The sequence below is a fragment of the Ipomoea nil genome, unplaced genomic scaffold, assembly GCF_001879475.1.
Source record: "Ipomoea nil cultivar Tokyo-kokei standard unplaced genomic scaffold, Asagao_1.1 scaffold0465, whole genome shotgun sequence".
Lineage (NCBI taxonomy): Eukaryota > Viridiplantae > Streptophyta > Magnoliopsida > Solanales > Convolvulaceae > Ipomoea > Ipomoea nil.
The window spans coordinates 3,194,568-3,215,508 of NW_017616893.1; the positions used below are offsets into that span (position 1 = coordinate 3,194,568).

Genomic DNA, 20,941 nt, shown 5'->3' on the forward strand with positions numbered 1-20,941 from the left:
GATGTTTGACATGGTTAAAAAAATCAATGACCCTAGTTGGTAACATAGTTATCCAAGTTTGATTTATTTGATCACCATTAGCTGTTTGACTTGGTTAAACAATCAATATGAGTGTTTGATTAATTAGTTTTTTATAACAACTTATTGCTCCAAAATGCTAAAATTCAAAAAGCTGCTCAAAGTAATTTTTTCAGTCAAATTTTTGAGAAAGTCATTTTGCATATAATCAGCTATCAGCTAGCACCTAATTTACCAAACACTTTTCTACAATCAACTAATACTATTAATTAGTCAAACTCACTAACACAATCATCTAATAGCTATTAACTAACAGCTATTTGACCAATCAAACAACTAAAGTTTCTCAAAGAAACCAAATTTTGACTGATAAACCATTTTCCAAACAACCTATAGCGAATTTTAACTTGACATCAATAAAAAAAACTCGTGATTTTCACCTTACAGTTTTCACGTAAAACATTCTCGTGTATATTTGTTTTTTTTTTTGTTTTTTTCCACAAATTACTTAGTATTTAATTTTCGTATTTATGTTAGGCGTAATCCTACCAAACCAACAATTACATTGGCTTTTTTTAACCTTTAATTAAAGTTAATGTGCATAGCAAATAGCCAAATAAGGGCATGATACAGAAAACAAATTTTATTATTTTAGTTTATTTAGGCTAAGCAAGGTTGTTCAAGTACTTTCAGGAATATAATAAACAAACTAAAATAAAAATATTACAGAACAGAGCATTGTAATAAGCTGCATATATATTATTTAGTTCTCACACACTTCAAAACTAGAGGAGCGCACCGGATTATCTGATAACAGTGGCGACTCCACATTTTGAGCATTTGGAAAGGAATTTTCATCAGTCGGCACTTCATCCGGAGACAAGAAAGGCTTTGGCGCCATTTCTAGCAATTCAACATCTTCTTCTTCAAGCATCTCTATTACCTTTTTCATGCTTGGACGCTCACTAGGATTCATCTGTATACACCACAGTGCCACTATTATCATCTTCTTTGAAACCTTCTTTTCCTCCTCTGTTGCATCGCCCATGTCAATGTCCTTCCCATCTTTGAGTTGCTCGTAAACCCATGAAGGGAAGTAAATCTGGCTTAGCTGCTCCACAAATGGATTCAAGTTCTTTCTTCTCCCTACCATTTCCATTAGCAACATCCCGAAGCTATAAACATCGGCTTTGTGCGAAATTCCGCCTATGTTTCTGTAGCACAATTCCGGTGCCATGTAGCCCATTGTGCCTCTTGCTGCAGTGAGTGACACAAGACTATCTTCAACGGGATACAATTTCGCTAGTCCAAAGTCAGACACTTTTGGGCTAAAGTTCTCGTCAAGAAGAATGTTGTGTGGCTTGATATCAAAGTGCAATATTCTCATGTCACAACCCCGGTGCAAATAATCAATCCCACGAGCCACTCCAAGGGAGATGTCAAACATTTTCTCATGGCTCAATGAAATGCTTTCTTCTTTTGGGAATATATATTTTTCTAGGGAACCATTGGGCATGAATTCATATAAGAGCGCACGCTTTGAGCCTTCAACACAGAAGCCAATGAGGCGCACAACATTAGTATGGTGAATCCTACCAATAGTGGCGACTTCGCTAATGAATTCCTGGCCAGTAGCCTTGGATTTGCCCATCATCTTTACAGCAACAAAAGGGCCACTTCTGAGTGTTCCTTTGAACACAGTTCCATAGCCTCCTTCACCTAATTTGTGCTTGAAATTATTTGTCATCCTCTTGATCTCGAAGTAGGAGTACCTTATCGGCATGAGGTTGTTTGGACCGCTTAGGTAGTGTTCAATGGTGTCATAAGCTGACAAGTGGCGCCGCCGTAGTTTATACACTACAATGCTGATTAGGAATAGTAAACCCAAACTAAATCTTCCCAATGCATATGAGATGAATACTGCAAAGAAAAATAAGAATTAAATTAAATTAAAAAAGCAGGAGGTAGGATCAAATTAAACATCAATAATATATCAACACAGCTTTTTATGGAGAGAATATAATCTTACCAATGAATGTGGGACGGTCATCTGTGATTTAATTGGAAAAAAAAAAAAAAAAAGAAGCAAAATAATGAGCATATTAATTATTAAGTATCTGAGAAAAGAGTATATGGAGAAATGGAGGGTAGTGAACTTACTTATCCACAACTGATATAGACTACCTGCATTATATAATCCAATGAGAAACAGTGTTAGCATATAGGAGTTGTGATTGGACATTCAATTCTTCTTCCAAAAATGCAACCAAATGGACAAGTGCTTTTTTTTTTTTTTTTTTTTCCTATTCTGGACTTCATGTTGCAATATCTAATATTAATTCATTCATGTCAGAAGTGTAGCACTACCCGATGGGAATTAATTTTAATTTGCCCAGCCCTGCCTGACAAATTATATCATGAACCACATCTTAATTCAAAATGATAAGGTAAGTGACTCTTAATCCAAAATAACATTCAAATTATGTATCTACAAGTAATTGGTTTCAGGTAACAGAATATATATGTGCTTATAAATAATACTCCGTATGTTAATTAAAGATACATCATATGTTAACTGAAAATACATCATTTTTGAACCAGAGTAACAATTAGCCCCGTCCTAGCAGGCCCAAACCACCTACAGTATAATTTATTTTAATTTAATGGGTTTAGTATTGAAACTAAAAGAAAGGATGGGAAAGATCCAATTTAATTTAATTCATTAAATAAATTAAGGAATAAGGTTCAAATTGGCCACTGAACGTAACCTGAAAATGCAATTAGGCCACTGAACAAAAAAAAAGTGCAATTAGGCCACTGAACACTCCAAAAATGTGCAATTTCACCTGATAGCAGGTTACCCTCAATTTTAGCAGGTTATCTGCTTACGTGGTAGCTGAGTTGGCATTTTTAATAAATTTTAATAATAACTTTTTATTAAAAAAAATTTTAAAAAAATAAAAACGACTTTATTTTATTTTTTATTTAATTTTTTCCATTTTTTTATAAAATTTATTATTAAAATTAATTATTAAAAATTATTTAAAAATTATTAAAAATGCCAACTAAGTTGCCTCGTAAGCAGGTAACCTGCTAAAATTGATGGTAACCTGCTATCCAGTAAAATTGCATACGTTTGGAGAGTTCAGTGGCCTAATTGCACATTTTTTTAGTGTTCAATGACCTAATTGCACTTTTTTTTTTCGTTCAGTGGCCTAATTGCCTTGCACTTTTTTTTCGTTCAGTGGCCTAATTGCATTTTCAGGTTACGTTCAGGGCCAATTTGAACCTTATTCCATAAATTAAAGATTAATGTATTGCTGGTGTGGTGAGGAAATGTAGCTACTTACAGTGATGATCATTGAAGTTGAAGTCTAAATGATGAGGCAAATGTAAGAGATCGCAGGGAGTCCAATAATTATTGTGAGTATCATTGGTGCAGGTGATGAATGCGCCGATGTGGTCAAAATCAATGAAGCAGTACTGATCAGATGATCCGTCTATACACTCTTCATTAGTACAGTTGAAACGAAACCAGAAGAGCTCAAACCCCGAAGCCAGTGCGTCACCAATTTCTTCTTCATCGGATCTGTATGGTGTAGGTCTAGATAATGAGTACCAAGCAACCGCTGTGATGCTACATGAATTCTCTAACTCTCCTATAATACCCCCATCTAAGACGTAAGAGTGGGAGTAGGACAAAGTAGTAGTGTTGTTACTGCACAACCCCGCCATCTTCACATATAAGGGGGATTTTGCTGGGTTTCTACACCCGATGAATATCACCGGAGTGTTCATCACAGCCATGGAGTCGAATGGACGATAGTTGGAGTGGATGGAATATGAATACTGTTTGGGTACATCGGCCATCGTTAGAGTATAACGTGGGAAAGCTGGGGAGCAGAAGTTGGTGTGATTAATCTTTTCAAGACCAGGATCCAGAAGTCGTATTGTAAGCCTTTCATAATTTATGGAAACTACCAAAAATGACTTGTTAGAGTTGAGATGTAGAATGGTGCGGTTGTTTACGCAGGAAAGTTGGTAATCGGGAAGGCCACATGAGCTGGGATCGCCGGCTAATCGGAAAGGATACTTTATGTTTTCAATGGCACCACAAGAAGAAGTGCAGTTGCTGTTTATGTTTATCTGGTGGGAATAGGAATGGGATGATTTGCAATTTGTGGTTGTGGCACACCACACAAGCACCAAACTCATTACAATCATGCACACTCTAATAACTCCTCCCATCTTCTTCTTCTTCTTCTTCTTCTACTCTTTACTGGATGCTATTAATTATTAGAGTAGTTTAGAGAAGATGAAGAAGCTAAGGAAGCAAATTGCTGGCAGTTGCAGATAGAGGATAAAATTAAAGATAGATAAAGCATTCACTCACTCATCACTCACTTATCAATTGTAAGTCTAAAAGTCTTTCTTGGCCTGGACAATTCAAGCTAGGTCCGCACGCCAATATTGAATACTCTGTCTATGATGATATTAATTTTCCTTCCAATACCAAAGTTGAGTCTTGTTGGGCGGAGGCCAATGTAGGGCCAAGTCCACTAATTGGTGGCTTGAGGATTGTTTGGTGGATGTTGTCAAGTTTAGCACCTTATTTTTCGAAAATGTAATGACGGTCTATAAAAAAAAATAGCTGCATTACTAGGTCGATAAATAAATAGGGACAACATTAATTTGACATGTATGTCTGGTGGCAGCTAGCATGCAGAAAATTCATCCTACTCCTAGCTAGATGGATGCACAAATTAAAGAATGGCAGGGGAGAGAGGAAGATGGAGGTCCTGTTTGGTAAAAATTTGACCTATAGGTTAATTTTAATTTTATTTTTTTTTTTTAAATGGCGTAGCCAATATATTAAGCTAAGAACTGAACGATAGAGTCAGGAGGGATCAAGTCCCAATATATAGAGTGATCCTGATCATAAGCTAATCTAGCTAGATTAATTTTAGCTTATTTGACCACTATTAATTGTTTAATTTAGTTAAAATATCAATATAAATGTTTGGTTAATTAGCTTTTTGCAACTACAAAATGCTAAAATTGAAAAAGTTACTGTTATCAACTAGTTATACCCTCTAATTAATACAATCAGCTAACAGCTAACAACCATTTTCCAAACAGAGCCTAAGTCTATAAGACTTGGTAGTGAAACAAATACTGGCTATAGTTTCTATTCTCTGATCCATCTCCAGAAATGAAAGGCTATTTCCTGCATCTTCCCATTCTTGTGCTCTTTTTGACTTTGGGCTATGGCTATAGCTATGATCGCAATGAATGCTTGCCCAGAAAATGTGGGAATAATGGCCCTGAAATCTCCTTCCCATTTCGACTGAAACACATCCAGCCCCCAGAGTGTGGCTACCCCGGATTTGAGCTTTTATGCACTGATAAGGGAGAAACTGCCTTGGAGAATCCTTTTCCACTTCTCAACGCCACCCTGCAACCTCCATTTCCAGTGAAGTTTTTGATAGAGTCTATAGATTGTGAGGATCGTTTGATCATAATATCTCGAGTGGATGGCTGCTTCCTACAACTGCTCCCCATACTAAACTTATCTGCATCTCCCTTTAGTTTCGAAAATCTTTATAACTTCAGCATTTTCAGCTGCTCCACACACAGGAACATCACTGCAGGCTCAATTAATATATCCCCGATAGCATGCCTTACCAAACCAGGCCATTTCATTTATGCTGCGGACTCTTCCCTATATCTCTACAGTGCAACAGATCTAATTTCTTGCACAAAAATGTTTCACGTTTCATCAGTCCCCTACTCCATAGCACAAGATAACACTGTATTTAGTTTGAGGTGGACTGGGCCGAGTTGTAGGCTGAAGAACAACAGCACTGCAGAAGATGCTGACGACTGTATAGGTGCAGTTTAAGTACTCTTGGTTTTCCTTTTCTGCTCATACTTATGCTCTTTCATGTTTCTGTTATTTAAAACCAATTCTAATTCTACCCACACCCACCTGATGCTTAGCTTCTTTCTTTCTAGATTAATTGACAATAAATATATATAGTATATTCTGTAATTTTATTGCTCATTTTTGGAGTATCCTACAGTAAGTAAAGCCCCAAATTCAGTAAGTGGTTTAATTTTCTTATCAATCAAATTTTTCACTTGAATACCAACTAATTTTGTGTTATCTTTCACATACAGCTCCATTGACAAAATTACATACAGGTCCACTGAGAAAATTGAAAGTTGCAGGTGAAACTTTAATCAGCCCTTAGCTTTAATCTGTCTATTCATTTGTTCAGAGGTGAAGCTTCTTTTAGAATGATCTGATCATTAAGGCTAACAGTAACAATGTAGTGCCTGAATATGCTTGCAGGTGAAGTTCTTGGTTCGTTTCTTGTTGTGGTGATCGTTCTTGTCACCTACCGTATTTATAGGTTGAATAAAATGAAGAAAGAGGAGCAAGTGAAGATTGAAAGGTTCTTGGAGGACTATAAGGCTCTAAAACCAGCAAGGTATTCATATGCAGATATCAAGAAAATTACAGACAGATTTAGTGAAAAATTAGGTGAAGGCTCCTATGGTACAGTGTACAAAGGGAAGCTTTCGGGTGATGTTTTTGTTGCTGTTAAGGTCCTCAATAATTCCAAAGGAGATGGAGATGGGGAAGAGTTTGTCAATGAAATGAGCACAATTGGAAGCATACACCACATCAATGTGGTCCGATTGGTTGGCTATTGCGCAGATGGGTTCCATCGAGCTCTTGTTTATGAATATTTAGTGAATAATTCTCTTGAAAAGTTTGTGTTTTCACCAAATGACAAAAATTTCCTTGGTTGGGAGAAATTGCAACAGATTGCTCTGGGCATAGCCAAAGGAGTTGAGTATCTTCACCAAGGGTGTGATCAAAGGATACTACATTTTGACATTAAACCTCGTAACATATTGCTGGACCAGAATTTCAACCCGAAAATCTCTGATTTCGGTCAAGCAAAGTTGTGCTCCAAGGAGAAGAGCATTGTCTCCATGACTGCTGCAAGAGGGACCATGGGCTACATTGCACCAGAAGTCTTCTCTCGCAACTTTGGGAATGTCTCGTATAAGTCAGACGTTTACAGTTTTGGAATGCTTTTGCTCGAAATGGTGGGGGGAAAGAAAAAGAGTGACATTACTGGATCACCTGAAACAAACCAAGACTATTTCCCTGAATGGATTTACAATATCCTGAGTAGGGGAGAAGAAGTAGAGATCCAAATAGAGAAAGGGGAGGATTCCAAAATTGCAAAGAAACTGACAATAGTGGGACTTTGGTGCATTCAATGGTATCCTGTGGATAGACCTTCAATAAAGGTTGTGATTCAGATGCTTGAAGCTGAGGAGCCTCCCTCCATGCCACCCAATCCTTTTACTTCCACTGATCCATCAAAAGCTAAAGCTAACAAGCCAGGGAGACTGTTCACTAGTGCACTAGAAATTATATCTGAAATGGATTAATGAATATCTCTGATCTTATAAAATTATATACTATAAATTTTACTTATTGTTTATTGTATGACTACTAAATTTGTATTATACTAGCAAATGTATTATTTCCCAATTCATAAGACCACGTGTAAAATAGTTTTTTATATTTTAATTGTTAAACTCTCTCCAAAGTTTATTCTTCTTTATTTATTTATTTTAAAAGAACTCACAAAATTTTTATTTTATTGAGAAACTACATGAGCATAAATTAATTGATATTTGAATTTTTCTCTCTTAAGAGTCCCACATCTATAAAATAAGAGAGAACATATGGGTTTATAAGGTCATGGGTTAGACTAGCTAATTTGTTGGATTCAAATTTTTAGTGTGATTTGGCCCATGTGCATTATAGCCCAGTTGAATGACCATGACCAAAACTTAAATTTAAGCCTATGCTTTGAGAATGTGGCTGGAAACAAAATTCCAATTTTATTGTTTTAGTTTATTCCAATTTGATTGTTTTAGTTTAGGCCGGCAAATTATGCCCTGGAAACGTGTTCACCGAGAATGGTGAACACAAGGCCAAACGACGTCGTTTTTAGGCAAAAAAAAAAAAAAATCGCGGATGTGGAGTTAACGGCGCGCGTTGATCAAATTATGAATTTTCTGTTATGAGATTATGAATTTTCATAAAATTCATAATCTCATAACAGAAAATTCATAATCTCATAACAGAAAATTCATAATCTCATAACAGAAAATTCATAATCTCATAACAGAAAATTCATAATCTTATAACAGAAAATTCATAATCTCATGGTTCCAAAGTGAATGTGTAGGCATGGTTCCAAAGTGAATGTGCAGGCATGGATTCATAATTTATGAATGTCCGTGATTTCGGACGGGAATGTGTAGGCATGGTTCCAAAGTGAATGTGCAGGCATGAATTCATAATTTATGAATGTCTGAAATCATTGTTCACCTCAAATTAAAGTGAAACCGCAAAATGTGAAAATGAAGAAGAAAAGTCACGCGATTAATTAAGAAAAAAAAAAAAAAAAGATAACGGTGTACTAACACCGTTGGATGGCATAACGCTCCGTTTAGGCCTAGCTGACTTAGCATGTAACAGAATGATAAAGTAGTTAGTAAGAATTTACAATCGATTTTTTTTTTTTAAAGTCATTTTTGAAGTAAAAAATCCTAAAGAAATTGAAAGCAAAGATAATCATACATTGTGATATTTCTTTGTAACTTCATATTTCATTTCTGGAAGCCATCATAATCAACAAAATGGAGCATATCTCTTGACCCATTTTAAATGCCAAAGACTTTGACAATTTCATAATTCCATGCTAGGAAATCAAATGAAATATGTGGACAAAAATTACTCTTTTTTTTGGTTTTTTGTTTTATGCATTTGTTTTTTTAAAAAATATTGTGTATTCTCAAGAATAAAATTCTAACCACATTTCTAAATTTTATTAGAAGAAGAAAAAGAAAAGAAATAGAATTTTAGTTCACTTTAAGTAGATGTCGATGAGATTAGGAAGGAATTTAGATAATTTTGTAGATTGGTGAGGATTTAGCATATCATTGCCCAGTGCCCAAGCCCCTCATTCCGGCAAATTATGATGTGCAACCATGTTGCACATGGGTCTAAATTCATAATTTCTATATTGTAGATTCATAATTTTATAAATATATGTTCATAATTATAGAGCTATATATTCATAATTTTCGATGTTCATATTCCCAATTGTTGAACTCGATCTGTATTCACAAATCACATAACTATATGTTCATAAATTGATAACTATACAGTTTAGAAATTATGAATCTACAGTACAGAAATTATGAATCTACAGTATTGATATTATGAATTTAAAGTAAATTATGAATCTACTGTATAGAAATTATGAATCTACTATATTTAAATTATGAATCTACGGTTTAGAAATTATCTCCGATGTTCTGGCCGGAGTTGTGGCCGCCTCCTCCACGTGATTGGCCGCCTCGACCACGTTGCTATCCGCCCAGCTGCGCTGTAAAAGCAGTCGGCGAACCACTGCCTGGACCACCACCCAAGATGAACTCCTCTGCGCCAAGGAGGCCAGCAAGCTCCTAGAGCGTCACTGGCTGTTTGCGTACATTAAGGGAGGATGCCAGAGAGAGAAATTCCGGCCGTAAATCGTTGAGAACATAGAGATTCTGCTCTTCAAGGGTAATCTACCGGCTGGCAAGAGTGAGGTCTTCCACCAAGATCCGTGCCTTGCCGACGTAGTCTGCAACTGAACTATCTCCTTGTTAAAGGGACTGAAGCTGCCCTATGAGATTCAAGCACCGAGACCTGGACGACAAAGCCAGCGCATTGACGACTTCCTCCCAAACAGTCCGGCTGGTGTGGTGTCCGATAGCCAGCGGCATTACCTTGTCGGACAATGAGGACATGATCATGGACAAGAGAGCCTGATCTTGTCAAACCCAAGCTCTATGAGCGGGATCTGGCTGCACCGACACACCTTCTACCGTGGGGAGATAAGCTGGCGAACACGGGTTCGTACCATCAATGAACCTCATCAAATCATGACCATGAAGAAAATGAACAACTTGAACTCTCCAAAACAGGAAGTTCTTGTAGGTCAGTTTGATACTGATAAAGTGATGAGCGGTGGACAAGGAATTCACTGTTGATGTGACCAAAGAGATACCGACATTCGAGACGGTCCGTTCCGAGGAGTCAACAGATCCATTAGCCATAGGAAAGAAACCTAGCTTAACTGATACCAGATGAGAACGGATAGAATTGTATTGAATGAATATAATTACAAAGGTACAGATCATAGGTATATATACAAGGAGAATCATAGAGAAACTAGCTAGGATAGGAAATCATAGAGAGACTAATTCAAATACATAGAGTCCTAATAGATAGTATCGCTACTAAATCTGTGTTATACTTTGTGTAAAATACGGAGTAGTTTTTATATATTACAAAGGAAGGCTTGAACCTAAGACATCCCACATAAAAGGCCAACCAAATACCAGTGGACTACAAGCCACTTAGTTATAATTTGATTGTTAAACTCTTTTTGAAAATTTCTTCTTCTTCTTCTTTTTTTTTTTTTTTTTTTTTTTTTTGTAAAAAAAAAAAAATTACTCACACAAAATTATTTTATTGAGAAAATGCAATAGCATAAATTAATTGATAATTGATTTTTTTTCTCCAAAATTTATGCCTATGCTTTGAGAATGTGGGTGGAAACAAAATTCTAATTTGATTGTTTTTTTTTTTTTGTTTTTTTATAGTACGGCTCAGTTTGGCAAATCTAGCTGAAAAGTTATAAGCTAGGATCTGAAAGCTGAAAAGGAGCTGAGAGCTGAAAAGCTATAAGCTCGGAGCTGAAAATTGGAGAGCTGTTATGATTGAAAGTGTTTGGTAAAATTAGCTTTTTGATAAGATGATAAATGTAAAAAGACTAAAAAGGACATCTTCATAAAATTTAAATTAGTTTGTTTACATATTACAATTTAACATTTTGAAATAAAACTATTAGCATAATCATGATCTAGCATCTCATAATGAAGTAGCAATATTGTTGTAAATCTCATAATAATAATAATAATAATAATAATAATAATAATAATAATAATAATAATAATAATAATAATAATAATTGCGACGAAAGTTGCGGATAAAGGAGAAAAGAAAAGAGTTTTAATTGGAAAGGGTAAATTATGTCATTTCTTTAAAATAATAAGGTTAAAGATGGAAAAAAAGTTAGGAAGCTAGGAGCTTATTTTAGGAACATTACCAAACAGAGCTTATAGCTTATTAGTAGCTTAAAATAAGCTATAAGCTCCTAAATAAGCTCTGCCAAACAGAGCCTACTAACTCTGTTGTAACGTAGTATTTGTTCATACATATTTTCTCAACCTACTAAAGTACAAAGAGTCAATGAGAGAGCCATAATTATACCGCTCAACCACAAGGCTTTTGACTATTATTATTATTATTATTAGTATTTTATACACGTTGTGCAAAAATAAGTGCCCAATATTAATAGTTTATATTAAAATTTTAGATTTATTTAGATGTTAGATATTTACTGGTCAAAACTCTTTTCTCCCAGCATGCACCAAGACTATCTCTTTCCAAAATGTCTTGAGAATGTGGGTGGAAACAAAATTCCAATTTGATTGTTCTAGCCTAGACGTGGGTGGAAACAAAATTCCAATAAAACGATGGGATAGGTTAATAGAATGGAAAAGTTAATAAGACTTTACAATTGATTTTTTTTTTTTTTTTAGAGTCATTTATGAAGGAAATTTTTAAAAAAAAAAAAAAAAAAAATTGAAAGCAAAAGATAATCACACATTGTGATATTTCATTGTAACTTCGTATCTCATTCTTGGAAGGAGCAAATTACCAAAATGGTCTCTTGACTATGTCGATTTCACCAATTTAGTCCTAATCATTTTGATTTCTCTAATCAAATCCTCCGACTATCAAAATTTTAACCATTTTAGTCCTCCGGTGACTTGGATGACCAACTTCCGGCGATGGTAAGGGTAGTTTAGTAACTTCGCAATTATTCTCGCTGAATCGTAATATTTGGCGCTTTAATTCACCACTGCAAGAAAAGCTGACCGTGTTCGCCATCCTCTTCATTTCCTTCGTCACCCGGTCACGAAACAGAGATTCACCAAAGCAGGACGCGATGATTCCAAGAGCATTCTCATGCCAACAGACCTTCGGTAACCCAGGTAGTCGGACCCAAACAGGCAGGAATTTGTACTCCTCGTAACCCCGGTAGTTCGCCGGCGGGAGACGGAGGAATAGCCGCTTACCAAAAAGAGCGTAAGGACCACCGGAGAGGATGTCATCCCTGTCAGCTTCCTTCACAAACCAAAAGCGAACATGACCATTAAAAAGGGCATCCGGTTTGCATTTTACCTTCTAGTTGGCCACCAAATCTTCAACAGCCTTCATGCCCAAGAAGCGGCCAGCAAACCTGCCAAGGAGACTGAACATCGGCTCATCTTCAACCTCCAACAAATCGGTCGAACCAATCTTTGCAACGCAATTACAATCAAACTTCTGGATACGACAGTCCTCCCCTTCGAGCATAGTAGTAAGGAACGGGTTGGCAAAGCGGGCAGGAGTTTTCTGAAAATTGTGTGGACCCCGAAGTGCACCCTGCCCAGGCCTTTGAACCTCATCGGAGGTGTCTTGCGAGCCAAGAGTGCGAGAAACCGACGGCTCCGGCGAATGGGTTGCAGTCTTCTTCCCTTTTCCGGCATAACACACACCGGAACGAACAAATAGCCGGTGAACGGAGGACCAACGACTAATACAGTGAACTTCCAATAATATCCCTCAAAATATGTCATCCAAGTCACCGGAGGACTAAAATGGTTATAATTTTAATAGTCGGAGGATTTGATTAGAGAAATCAAAATGAGTAGGACTAAATTGTTGAAATCAACATAGTCGAGGGACCATTTTGGTAATTTGCTCTTCTTGGAAGCCATCATAATCAATAATCAAGGAGAAAATTACCGATTTGGTCCCTCGACTATGAGGATTTCACCAATTTGGTCCTCGACTACAAAAATTACTCAATTTGGTCCTCGACTATGACATTTTTACCTGATTTGGTCCTAAGTGTTATTTACAAGTCAAACCTAAAGGGCAATTTTGAGATTTAAAAAAAGTATCTTCCTTCTTCTTCCCTAAATCTAAGTCGTTTGTTTTATATAGATAGGTTATTTGTTTTCGATAGCAGTCACAGCTTCAATATGCAACCAAAGTGTCGTGAATCATCTTCATCCAACTATAATAATCGAATGATGTTTAAAAATTTGCTGTCTTGTGCCAACATCATTTTCATCCAGCTATAAGCATCTCCATTTTCGAACATCATTCGATTTTTATAGCTGGATGAAGATGATTCACTGCACTTTGGTTGCATATTGAAGCTGCGACTGCTATCGAAAACAAATAACCTACCTATATAAAACAAACAACTTAGATTTAAGGAATAAGAAGGAAGATACTTTTTTTAGATCCCAAAATTGCATTTTAGGTTTGACCTGCAAATAACACTTAGGACCAAATCAGGTAAAAATGTCATAGTCGAGGACTAAATTGAGTAATTTTAGTAGTCAATGACCAAATTGGTGAAATCCTCATAGTCGAGGGACCAAATCGGTAATTTTCTCAATAATCAAGAAAATGGAGCATATCCCTTGATCCTTCTTAAATGCCAAAACTTTGACAATTTCATAATTCCACCGATCGGTTATATATATAATAAATATATACATGTATTAAGTGTCCAAAGTAAGGTTTGAACCCTTGACCACCAAGTCAAAAATCAAGAACTTTACCCATTAAGTTATAAACACATCTGTGTCAACGCTTACATTTGTATGTTAATAAAGGTATACATTTTTTATTAAATGTTGTACACTTCAATTGTAATGGACAAAATTGTCCCTACTATATTTTTGTTAAACTAAAATACGTTTATACCGTTATAACACCGTTACTATTTAATTCTAAAACTTTCATAATTCTATCACTATTATCATACACATATATCTAATTATCTATGATATCTTTTTCCTATTCTTTAATTATCATTTTATTAAAATCATTATATAATTACTTTAATTGTTGATTATATTTTAATTAAATTTCTATAAATAGTAAATCATATATGTGTGTGTGTGTGTGTGTGTGTGTATATATATATATATATATATATATATGTGTGTGTGTGTGTGTGTGTGTGTGTGTGCGTGTGTGTGTGTGTGTGTGTACACACATGCACCAATATGACTCTGTTTGGCAAACCTAGCTGAAAAGTTATAAGCTAGGAGTTGAAAGCTGAAATGGAGTTGAAAGCTGAAAAGCTATAAGCTCGGAGCTGAAAACTGAAGAGCGGTTAAGCTAGCTGTTATGATTGAAAGTGTTTGGTAAAATTAGCTTTTTGATAAGCTGATAAATGCAAAAAAGACTACAAAGGACATCTTCATAAAATTTAAATTAGTTTCTTTACATATTAAAATTTAACATTTTGTCTTTAAAAAAAATTAACATTTTGAAATAAAACTATTAGCATAATCATGATCTAGCATCTCATAATGAAGTAGCAATATTGTTGCAAATATAATAATAATAATAATAATAATAATAATAATAATAATAATAATAATAATAATAATAATAATAATAATAATAATGATGATGATGATGATGATGACGACGACGACGACGACGATGATGATGATGACGACGACGACGACGAAGACGACGACGATAACGATAACGATAACGATAACAATAACAATAACAATAACAATAACAATAATAATAATAATAATAATAATAATAATAATAATAATAATAATAATAATAATAATATTTGCGGTGAAAGTTGCTGATAAAGGAGAAGATAGAAAAGTTTTAATTGGGAAGGATAAATTATGTCATTTCTTTAAAATAATAAGGATAAAGATGAAAAAAAAAAGGTTAGAAAGCTAGGAGCTTATTTTGGAAACGTTACCAAACAGAGCTTATAGCTTATTAGTAGCTTAAAATAAACTATAAGCTCCTAAATAAGGGATGATGATGATGACGACGATGAGTGTGGAAAGGATTAATCATTCAGTAACTGAATTCAGATTACACATATACTCTCAGGAGAGAGAACTATCTAAAAGGCATAAGACTAGATCTCTAACAGAATTACACAACTATATATTATAAGCTACATAACAAATAATATATTAAAACCATAGTCTAACACTCCCCCTCAAGCACAAGGTGGATGTGACGACACATTGAGCTTGCTGCGTAGAACCCCAAAGCGAGCTGCTGGTAGTGGCTTGGTGAATATGTCCGCAAGCTGATCTTTAGTAGACACAAAATGAACCTGCAAATCTCCTGAAGACACCTTATCCCGAACAAAATGATAATCCACCTCGACGTGTTTAGTGCGGGCATGAAACACGGGATTTGCACACAGATAGGTGGCCCCAAGGTTATCACACCATAACGTCGGTGGAGCTGTCGGACCCAAGCGAAGCTCACGGAGGAGAGACACAACCCAGGTGACCTCAGCACAGACATCAGCCAGACCCTTATACTCGGCTTCTGTAGAAGACCGCGCCACGGTGCGTTGCTTGCGAGAGACCCACGAGACCAGATTTGTCCCTAAGAACACGGCATACCCACTGGTGGACTTTCGGTCAACTGGACAACCAGCCCAATCGGAGTCGGAATAAGCCTGAATTCCAGATGAAACTGAGGCGGTAATACGAAGACCATAGTCCAGGGTACCCCGTATGTAGCGGAGTACACGCTTCAGCAGTCCCCAATGTTCATCTGTAGGCGAATGCATGAATTGACAAAGACGATTAACAGAATATGATAAATCTGGACGAGTAATGGTAAGATACTGTAGGGCCCCGGCTAAGCGTCTGTATTGCGTCGGATTGTCAAACAGACTAGATGACTGACTGACTGGCTGGGAGACTGATGCTGGGGTTGCAAGAGGCTTACAATCAGCCATGCCTGCTCACTGTAAGATATCATGCATGTAACGACGCTGAGTGAGTAGCATGCCCTCGGGAACCCGTAGCGTCTCTATACCCAAAAAGAACGTTGGCGTACCAAGATCTCTAATTTTGAAGGCTGTAGCCAGCTTGCTCAACAAACGATCAATAAGGACATCATCATCCCCTAGCATGATGATGTCATCGACATAGACAAGAAGGAATACCCTTGAGTCTCCCTCCAAGTAGTGAAATAGGGAGACATCGGTCTTCGAAGCTACAAAACCTGTATGGAGCAAAAAGTCGTGTAGACGTTTGAACCAGGCCCGTGGCGCCTGTTTCAACCCATACAGAGAACGCTGTAAGTGACAAACATGAGTTGGGCGATCAGGGTCCTCATACCCTGGAGGTTGCCGCATATATACAGTCTCGGACAGACGGCCGTTAAGAAAGGCGTTATGGACATCTAATTGCCGTAGAGTCCACCCGCGTGACACGGCTAGAGATAATAAAATCCGGACTGTGGTGGGTTTGACCACTGGACTGAATGTCTCAAAAAAGTCCTCCCCTGCGACCTGATTGAAACCTTTGGCCACTAAGCGAGCCTTATAGCGCTCGATAGTACCATCAGCTTTCCGTTTGGTGCGGAAAACCCACTTGCACCCTACTATGTTCATGTCTGATGTGGCAGGAACCAGCTGCCATGTACAGTTATGTAGTAACGCATTAAACTCTTGATCCATTGCATCTCGCCAGTGGGAATGCCCAACTGCCTGCGAGTAGCAAGTAGGATCAGGAATTGACGCAGTGAGAGCATGAAACTCCTCTGCGGCTCCCCGAGTCTGGTGGCGTAGACGCATTACATGATTCCGCTCTTGTGGCCTATCTTTAGCTCGACGCCGGGTCCGAGCGTAAGCTTGGGGCTCAGGCTGAGATTCACCTATAGGGTTAGGCGGTGGAAGAGCCGGGGCAGTCTCGTCACCGTGATGAGCAACGGGACTGGAGGCCCATGGTGCATTGGGCTCGGATGGAACGCCATTTGCCTGAAAAGAACCAACTGTTGCAAAAGGAAAGTTAGTTTCATCAAAGCGGACGTGGCGGCAGATATAGGTTTTCCCGGTGTGTAGACTCATGCAGCGGTAACCCCTAAAAGATGGAGGGTAACCTAAGAAGACACACGGGCTTGACCGGTACTCGACTTTATGTCGGTTATACGGGCGTAGATAAGGGAAGCATAGACAGCCAAACACACGAAGCCACGTGTAATTAGGTGGTTCGTGATAAAGGCGGTAGTGGGGTGTATCAAACTGGAGTGAGGCTGACGGAAGACGATTGATAAGAAATGTGGCAGTTTCAAACGCGTGATCCCAATAACGGAACGGGATAGACGCTTGGGCCATCAATGCCAAGCCGGTCTCGACAATATGCCGATGCCGGCGTTCTACACGCCCGTTTTGTTCGTGCGTATAGGCACATGATTGCCTGTGCACAATTCCTAAGGATGAAAAGACTTTGTGTAACTTTTGATATTCCCCCCCCCCCCTCCCAAATCAGACTGGATGGACTTGATAGAACGTGAAAACGTCCGTTCTACCATCGTCCGGAAAAGCTCAAAAATTTTATAAATATCTGTTTTGATTCGCAGAGGATAATACCAACAAAAGCGAGTATTATCGTCTACGAACAATACAAAATAACGCGAGCCATCCGCCGAAAGGACCGGCGAAGGACCCCAAATATCAGTGTAAATGAGATCGAGTACATTATTACTTGATTTAATAACCCTATCTAAAGGAAAGCGGGACGATTTTCCTAATTGGCACGGATTACATAATGCGGGCATTACACTTTTATTTGACTCAACGGGACAATTTTTCAAGATACGCTGCAAGGCTTGACCATGTGGGTGACCGAGACGCTGGTGCCAGACCAGGGAAGAGGCACGAGCCGAGACGAACGCGTAATGTGACTTCGGAATTGATAGCGAGTATAAGCCCCCGAAACTTGGTCCCTTAAGAAGTACTGCCTGCGTGGTGCAATCCTTCACAACAAAAAAATTAGGATGAAATTCGAAAAAACAATTGTTATCTTTTGTGAAACGATTGACCGATAATAATGAAACAGAGAGTTCAGGGACATGTAAAATATTATACAGTTTTAAGGATTTGGAAACGGAAGGAATAACTGCATAACCAACACGCGAGATCACCAAACCTGAGCCGTTTCCCACTCTTAGAACCTCGTCTCCGTGATACTCTGTGGACTGCCCGAGAGCGCCGGAATCAGGAGTGGCATGGGCAGACGCTCCCGTGTCCGGCAGCCAGGATGTCACCGCCGGGACGCTTCCATTGCCGGCGACTGCTACGTGAGCCTGGGAGGGTGGTGGCTCGGAATAACGCTTATAACAGAAAGCCGCAGAGTGTCCCTGAGATCGGCAGATCTGACAGCGGACTCCACCACCTCGCTGATTTCCACGGCCACGACCGCCGCGCCGGTTCCCGCCGCCACGGGATTGGCCACCTCCCCCACGCGACTGGCCACCGCGCTGAGAACCGTCGCCGTTCTGCCACCTGCCGCGGCCAGCATACAGAGCCGACTGCTGTCCACTCGCCATTCCCAATTGTTGAACTGGAAAGTCATCCTCATGGATGAACTGTTGCGCCTGTAAATAGTCGGCTAACTGCGGGATCGTCACCGGTGTACCGGAGACCGCCAGGGAGGCTGCCATGGACCGGAATTCCGTTCGCAACCCCCGGAAAACATATAAATTCTGCTCCGATAATGTCATTGTCCGTCCAGCCAGCGCAAGATCTTCTACCAAATGTTGTGCCCGGCCAAGGTACTCTTGCGTGGAGGCGTCACCTTGCCGCAAGGACTGGAACTGCCCCATGAGATTGAGACATCTCACCTGCGATGATGACCCCAGGGCTGTTTCCGTCGCAAGCCACACCTCACGCGATGTGGTCTGTCCAAGCGTGAGGTACATGACTTCTTCTGAAATTGAAGAAATCAGTAAAGACAAGATGGAGGCATCTTGTTCTATCCAAGCCTCATGGGCCGGGTTAATGACGGTGGTGGGAGTGCCATCCGAAGAGTCGCCGGCGGAAACCTCAAGCACGGGCGACGGGCACGGTCGAGATCCATCGATGAATCCCAACAGTCTTTGTCCACGCAAAAAAGGAATAATCTGGGTTCTCCAATAAAGGTAATTCCGGTGCGTAAGTTTGAGTGACACAAAATGATGTGCACTTGGGAGGGAATTGGGGTTGGTGTTTGGGGAAGATACGGTGGTGATGGTGAGTGTACGCTCCGAACTCTGTGACATTTTCGAAAAAGAGAGGAGAGAGAAAACAAAAAAAAATTGAGTCACAGGATCCTATTGGCTAACTGATACCAGATGAGTGTGGAAAGGATTAATCATTCAGTAACTGAATTCAGATTACACATATACTCTCAGGAGAGAGAACTATCTAAAAGGCATAAGACTAGATCTCTAACAGAATTACACAACTATATATTATAAGCTACATAACAAATAATATATTAAAACCATAGTCTAACAACGACGACGCCGTCGCCGCCGACGACAATACTAATAATAATAATAATAATAATAATAATAATAATAATAATAATAATAATATATAATATTTATTATTATTATTATTATTATTATTATTATTATTATTATTATTATTATTATTATTATTATTGTTGTTGTTGTTGTTGTTGTTGTTGTTGTTGTTGTTGTTATTCTCTCTCTCTCACACATGTATATAAATATAAATAAATAAATAAATAAATAATATATATATATATATATATATATATATATATAACATTCAGTATATCATAATTATATTTATTATTATTATTATTATTATTATTATTATTATTATTATGTATAAGGGTATTTATGTCTTTAAAACCTATTACATTTATATTCCTTTAACCAACCAAACACTAGAATAGAATTATTAAAGTGTATTCCTTCTGTGAACCAAATAATAGAATACAATTTCTATTTTATTCCTTACATATTCTATTCCCTGTGGAATAGCATTCCTATTCCCTCCAAATTCATTTCGTGAACCAAACGTGTTGTTGTAATTTTCCTACATCTATCAAGGAAATACTATTGCAATTACATTTGTCCTTGTCATTTTGCCACTTTTTGTATTCCATGCGAGCTTATTGATCCATGTAACACATACTCCGAATCAATTAGTTCCATCAATATTTTGATTGTTAAACTCTCTCTAAAGTTTCTTCTTTATAATTTTGTTTTTTGAAAAAAAAAAAAAAAAAAAAAAAAACTCACAGAAATTTTATTTTATTGAGAAACTACATAAGCATAAATTAATTGATAATTGAATTTTATTCCAATATTTAAGCCCATGCTTTGAGAATGTAGGTGGAAACATAATTCCAATTTGATTGTTCTAGCCTAGACTTGGGTGACTTAGCAAATTGAAAACGAAAAATGAAAGTAAATATAACGATGGAATAGAATGAAAAAGGTTAGTAAGAATTTACAATTGATTTTTTTTAAAAGTCATTTTTTAAAGTAAAATATCATAAAGAAATTTAAAACAAAGATAATTACACATTGTGATATTTCTTCGTAACTTCGTATTTCATTTTTGGAAGCCATCATAATCTAAGAAAATTGAGCATATCCCTTTATCCTTGTTAAATGCCAAAGACTTTGACAATTTCATAATTCCATGCTAGGAAATCAATTGAAATATGTGGAAAAAAGTTTACTCTTTATTTGTTTTATGCATTTTATTTAAAATAAAAATGTTGTGTATGCATCAAGCACTTTGTGCTTAGATGATATGTAGTGATCTCTTCCATGTGAGAGGTTATGAGATCTAGCCTTGGTGGGGGCAGTATTAATTCTTTGTGTTGT

General features: G+C 37.5%; 4 protein-coding genes across 4 annotated transcripts; 1 reads left to right on the top strand and 3 right to left on the bottom strand.

Annotated features, from left to right (window-relative positions):
* Window positions 1-693: 693 nt before the first annotated feature.
* Window positions 694-4,409, bottom strand: LOC109173169 (LEAF RUST 10 DISEASE-RESISTANCE LOCUS RECEPTOR-LIKE PROTEIN KINASE-like 2.3). The gene is made up of 4 exons (XM_019322443.1): window positions 3,369-4,409; window positions 2,179-2,202; window positions 2,048-2,068; window positions 694-1,938 (listed from the first exon to the last, which is right to left on the bottom strand). Exons 1-4 carry the CDS (start codon window positions 4,264-4,266, stop codon window positions 782-784), a joined length of 2,100 nt encoding a protein of 699 aa, XP_019177988.1. The 5' UTR covers window positions 4,267-4,409; the 3' UTR covers window positions 694-781.
* Window positions 4,410-5,198: 789 nt separating this feature from the next.
* LOC109173170 (rust resistance kinase Lr10-like) lies at window positions 5,199-7,657 on the top strand. The gene is made up of 3 exons (XM_019322444.1): window positions 5,199-5,909; window positions 6,199-6,249; window positions 6,374-7,657. Exons 1-3 carry the CDS (start codon window positions 5,231-5,233, stop codon window positions 7,489-7,491), a joined length of 1,848 nt encoding a protein of 615 aa, XP_019177989.1. The 5' UTR covers window positions 5,199-5,230; the 3' UTR covers window positions 7,492-7,657.
* Window positions 7,658-15,284: 7,627 nt separating this feature from the next.
* LOC109173088 (uncharacterized mitochondrial protein AtMg00810-like) lies at window positions 15,285-16,043 on the bottom strand. Its single transcript, XM_019322345.1, has one exon. The coding sequence runs from the start codon at window positions 16,041-16,043 to the stop codon at window positions 15,285-15,287; it is 759 nt and encodes a 252-aa protein (XP_019177890.1).
* A 6-nt stretch (window positions 16,044-16,049) lies between these two features.
* Window positions 16,050-19,351, bottom strand: LOC109173090. The gene is made up of 3 exons (XM_019322346.1): window positions 18,180-19,351; window positions 17,926-18,067; window positions 16,050-17,069 (listed from the first exon to the last, which is right to left on the bottom strand). The coding sequence occupies exons 1-3, from the start codon at window positions 19,349-19,351 to the stop codon at window positions 16,050-16,052; spliced, it is 2,334 nt and encodes a 777-aa protein (XP_019177891.1).
* Window positions 19,352-20,941: the final 1,590 nt, after the last annotated feature.